Raw genomic sequence first — 5,149 nt, forward strand, 5'->3', positions numbered from 1 at the left:
TCCCTGCGCTCCTCCTCCCCGCAGCACCTCTGCCTCTTACACGCGGTGCTGGGGGGGTCCGCTTGGGGTCCAGCCGTGGAGCCTTGGCCAGGCCTCTTCCCACCCCTCCCCACCCCCAGGCCCCCTTCGGTGCCCCTCTCGCTCTCACGGCACTCTGCCACACCCATTTACTAAAGCGACACCCAGCATGTCTGTGTCCTGCTCAAAGCCTCCAGACTCCCTGCTGGCATTCCAGGCGCCCGGTCCCCAGCCTCTGCCCCACCAGTTCCCCAACCAGCCCTGGGCTCCTGCATGTCTGTGTCTGCTCCCTGTGTGTCGCCTGCCCAGCCCTCTGCCACCCCACATTCTCCGAACTCTCCCTTGAGCTGAAGTGTGCTCAGGCTCCTGGCCTCGCACCAGGGCTGTGCCGCTGTGCGTCGACCCAGAGGCTGGCGTGCAGCCTGGCCCATGGGTGAGGGCTCCAAGTGTCTGTGGAGGGATGGATGGCCATGTGCACCCTCCCCAGTGTCCGAGACTCAGGTGACCCTGGCCCTCACTGGGACGGACAGCGGTCGCCGAGCCACGCCCCCACAGGAGCAGGACTCACCACCAGGGACTCGTTGAACTCGTGGTTCAAGTCGGCCTCCTCTGCCGCCTCCACCAGGCTCTGAGGGAGGGAAGCAGAGTCCTCAGCCAGTTAGGCAGGACCCCACACGACCCGACCACCCATCACGTACCCCAAGGAACTGGAAAGGGGCCTGAGCAGCACACGCGTGCGATGGTCACCGCTAGGGCGTGGGCACAGCCGCGGCAGGGGGCGGTCGGGAGGGCTCCGCAGTGTGACCGTGACCACGTGTGTGCAGGGCCAAGCGGCTGGGAGCAGGGCAGTGGCTGCCAGCAGCGGGGCTTCCAGGCAGTGGGATCATCCGCCTGACCCGGTAATGGTGGGCATGTCCGTGTCCGTGTGTTGGACCCCACAGCAGGTACCATCAGAATGAGGCCCAGGTTGGGACCAGCAGTTAGCGTAATGGCTATGTCGCTGGACTCCCATGTAGTCGACTGCGATTCGAGTCCCAGACCCGGTGGCTTAAACTCACGCCAGGCACATGTGCGTGCGTGCCCAAGATCCCGAGAGGAGAATGGAGGAGAAGGGATTGCGACGTGACCATCCCCCCTGGGGAGTGATTTCTCACTTTCTGTCTCTCTGTCTCTGTCTCTCTGGCGAGCACACGAGCCCTATAGCAAAAACCTCTACAAAAAAGAAGCCCAGGTCGGCCACGGGCTCTGCGTGGTACTGCGTGTGTGTGAGCGGGTCAGCAACTGCGTGAGTGCACCGCAGTGCGTGACGGCGGTGGTGGGAGGCCACGGGTACAGCAGGACACAGTACGACGGGATCCCCGGAACGTTCTGCTCAATTTTCCTGCGGACCTAACCTAAAACTGCTCTGAAAATAAAGCCTGTTAGCGCGTGTGCCCGTGTGTGTGTGTGTGTGTGTGTGTGTGTGTGCGAAGCCTGTCAGTGCAACTGCAGCATGGGCAGCGTGGGCCCTGCCTCCTGCTCAGCCCCCAGGTCCCAGGCTGTGCTGAAGAAATCCCACAGGGCAGACCATGTCAGCTGCTTTGCAGAGGCTCCTCACGGGTCTCCTCACGGGAGGCCTGTGGACCCCGTGGCCCCACACAGGAGCAGGGGCTCCAAGAAGGCTGCAGACCAAGCACTTACTCGCTGGCTTTCCACGTCTGAGTCTGCAGAAGGGCCCAGAGGAACAGAGTCCCAGAAGGCCGGACCCTGGCCTCTGGGGGAGCCTGTCTGCTCGCTGCTCTGGCGCCACCAGGACAAGGCCCCAGGTAACGTGTTCCCTGCTAACCGCTCGCTGACTGATGGGGGAGGTATTCCATGTGGGACTTCCTGTCCAGCCATCCCTGGGATGCAGGGCCCAGGTGAGCTCAGGGTCCCTAAGTGCCTTCTCATCAGTTCCTGCTGCCAAGGTCCCCTGCCCCTCAGCCTGCAGTAGGACTTTGCCACCGGATTCCTCCAAGGTGCTGGGTCATGACCGGGGCAATGAGGAGACGCTGGCGGCAGCTCACCCTCTCCAGCTGCTGGCCTCCTCCCACAGCCCACGCCCTGCCCCGTCTCCTGTCCGCTACCTGCCTGGTCTCCCTGTAAGGGCATGGCGGGGGCAGAGTCCTTGCAGTGACTGCACTGCTCCTGGGTGGCCCGATCCTGGCTGTGCCCTGGATCTACCGGTTGTATCACCAGGTCCCAAGGGCATCCACGGTGGACACTTGATTACTGAGAAGGGCCTGGCAGGCTTGCGGGTGTCAGTGACAGGTGCCAGAGCACAAGGCCCATCACTATGGGCCCCTCTGCTGCCCAGGCTGCCTCAGCCCACTGGGACCACGGAGGATGGTCCCTTCTGTCAAAGAAACAGGGAGAGGGAGGGCACTGGCTTCACCTCCCCCCACCTAGCTGCACTCCCCCCACACTACGCCCCCGCCCTGCCCCACACACTCCTCTTGCTGCCTGCTGGCTCCTCTTACAGGGACTCACTGGGCAAGGACCCTTCCTGCTAATGAAGGGACATGCAGCAGTGTGGGGAGAGGTGCGGGGCGAGGGGCAGAGTCGCCCTGCACAGGGCTGGCCCACCTGGACAGCCTCGACCTTCCTCCGCAGCATGGTCTCCATGTCCTCCGAGAACTTCCTCACCAGCTGCAGGCCGTCCACCTCCTCGATCCTCAGGCTGGACTCCACGTCCTTGTACTTCTGCTCAGGGGAGAGCGAGGCAGCACGTGGCCTGGCGGGACTTGGCCCGGGCACAGCCACCCCACCCCCACCCCGCCAAGGGTGCGCACGCCAAGCCTTCTGGACGCCACCAGAGGCAAGGACGGGTCCTCTCCTTGAATATTCTCCCAGGAATAATTGCCTTCGGACGCCCCCTTCCAGGTGCTCCAGGCAACTGCCTTCATGGGGGAGTGGATGAGGTCAACAGCCAGTGCTCTGGGGACGCTGGGCAGGGACAGGACTCACATTGCTCCTGAGACCCCGCTCGCCACGCTGAGGGGACCCTGAGCCCCAGCACCGGGACAGGCGGCGTGATGGCCCGCACATATCACTGTGGCCCTCACGTCCTGACTGCCCAGCGGCTCTGGGTGGGGACGTCTGACCCAGCGAGCCCAGGAGAGCCAGGGGAGACCGCCGTGAGCTCCTGGGGAGGGGCACTGACCTTCTGCAGCAGGAGGGAGCCCGAGTACTTGGACATGGTGCTGTACAGGTCCCTGCCGAAGGTGTCTGCCCACAGCTTCACCCTGCCACCATCAATGCACGTGTCACACACAGGGTACACAGACACGTGCACAGACGCACAGGCAGCCACACACACACACACGCACTCGGACTCCTATGTAGCTCCGTATATGCATGCATAGAGGCCCAGACACACATGTACCATGCACATGGACACCCACCAGTGCATGTGTCCACATGTGTACTGAATACGGGAATCTGCACACGCACACACCCACTCACACCCAGACACGGCACCGAGCCCCTGTCCTCCTGCCCTACAGCTGTCTCCCAGCCGGGGGAGACCTGGAGACCTGGAGATGTGGGCTGGGTCTCCTGCTGAGTGTCGAGGGCCACATAAGAGCCCAGGATGGAGCCTGCCCAGCCCCACGGTGGAGGTTGGAGAGGAGAGAAGGAGGAAAAAGTGACGGCCCCAGCCAGGTGGGGAGGTCCCCGAGGATGACACAGGAAGAGTGTGGGCCCAGGCGCGGCTTCCCAGTGAATTGTTCACTGCCGGGTTCCTACTCAAGGCCTTGGGGACCACTGACCCCTGTGCTGAGACCCGAGGGAGCGTGGGGCTAGGTGGTGGGAGGGGCAGGCGAGAGACACTTCTGCTCAGCCAGGGCAGGTGGACGGGGCAGGAGGCCACCCATCAGCCTCAGGGAGGGCAGCCCAGTGGGTAAGCCGTGACCTCCCATCTGGCCCCAGGCCCCACCACTGGGGCCAGATCACGTGTCCAGGGCTGGGCGCACAGGGCATGCCTGACCAGCATCCCTCTGCCGCTCGTGGGTGTTCACTGAGGTCCTGTCACATGCCAGGCTTGTGCGCGGCCTAAAGCGACACCCAGCCCTCGCCTTCGTAAACCTTGGCCCCTCGCCTAGAGGTAGCAAAGCACGTGTTTGGGAGCAGTGGGGGAGTTTGCAGAGGGCAGTGGTGAGGAGGGGTGGGGTGGTGGGGAGGGGCAGTGGTGGCGAGGAGGCTCCCTGGCAGGGCAGGATCTGAGTCAGCGTTGGAAGCTTGGTAGAGGTTAGCCCAGCAAACAACTGGAGGCTTCAAAAAGGACCCCGGGATCCCAGCCTGGGCTGCTGAGCTGACGGCGTCAGTGAATGAGGCTGAGTGTCAGGGAGGCTGGGGAGGGCGGGAGGTGGTGACCGTAGCTTGGGCCCTCTCGAATGCGATGTTCCCATGGCAGGGCTGCTGACACGGGGTGTGATGGGCACTGCGCAGCTCCAGAAGGCACTGCTTGCATTGTGTCTTTTTCTTTTTTTTTTTTGGAGAGGTTTTTGCTATAGGGCGCGTGCACTCACCAGAGAGAGACAGAGAGACAGAAAGCGAGAAATCACCCCCTAGGGGGGATGGCCACGCCGCAATCCCTTCTCCTCCATTCTCCCCTCGGGATCTTGGGCACGCACGCACACGCGCCCAGTGTGAGTTTAAGCCACTGGGTCTGGGACTCAAACCGCGGTCAACTACATGGGAGTCCAGCGACATAGCCATTACCCCCACTGCTGGTCCAGCATTGTGTCTTGAGAGACACAAACTTCATCTCAAACCTCACGTGGCGCTCAGGAAGAGGGGTCCCTAGGCATTGGGTCTGAGAGTCCCAGAGGAAGTGGCAGGCCCGGGAGTCGCTCGTCCTCGGGCAGGGCCTGGGGTTCTGAGGAAGATGGGCTCTGCAGGAACAGTGCGCAGGGGACCGTGAGGGACGCAAATGCTGGGAGCACCAGCACCTCTGGGCAGGGGGAAGGCGCGGTCTCGGGTGTCTGAAAGCCAGCAGAGCAGAGTTCCCGGAGGCCCTGGGACTTGGGGACAAGGGCAGGTGGTGTTCTGACTACATGGGTGTCTCTGAGACCTCGTCGGGAACAGCCTCGGGCGGGCAGAGGACGCCTGG

General features: G+C 63.3%; 1 protein-coding gene across 1 annotated transcript in view; it reads right to left on the reverse strand.

Moving 5' to 3' along the window:
• The window catches only part of CACNA2D4 (calcium voltage-gated channel auxiliary subunit alpha2delta 4), a 160,946-nt gene that overhangs the window by 154,304 nt on the left and 1,493 nt on the right, over positions 1–5,149 (reverse strand). Inside the window, exons 2-4 of the mRNA XM_006163246.3 lie at positions 3,200–3,281; positions 2,623–2,739; positions 587–646 (exon numbers count right to left, since the gene is read on the reverse strand). Coding sequence (XP_006163308.1) covers positions 587–646; positions 2,623–2,739; positions 3,200–3,281 — 259 coding nt within the window. The remainder of the gene's footprint in view (positions 1–586; positions 647–2,622; positions 2,740–3,199; positions 3,282–5,149) is intronic.

This window comes from Tupaia chinensis, unplaced genomic scaffold (assembly GCF_000334495.1).
Source record: "Tupaia chinensis unplaced genomic scaffold, TupChi_1.0 Scaffold141530_1, whole genome shotgun sequence".
NCBI lineage: Eukaryota > Metazoa > Chordata > Mammalia > Scandentia > Tupaiidae > Tupaia > Tupaia belangeri.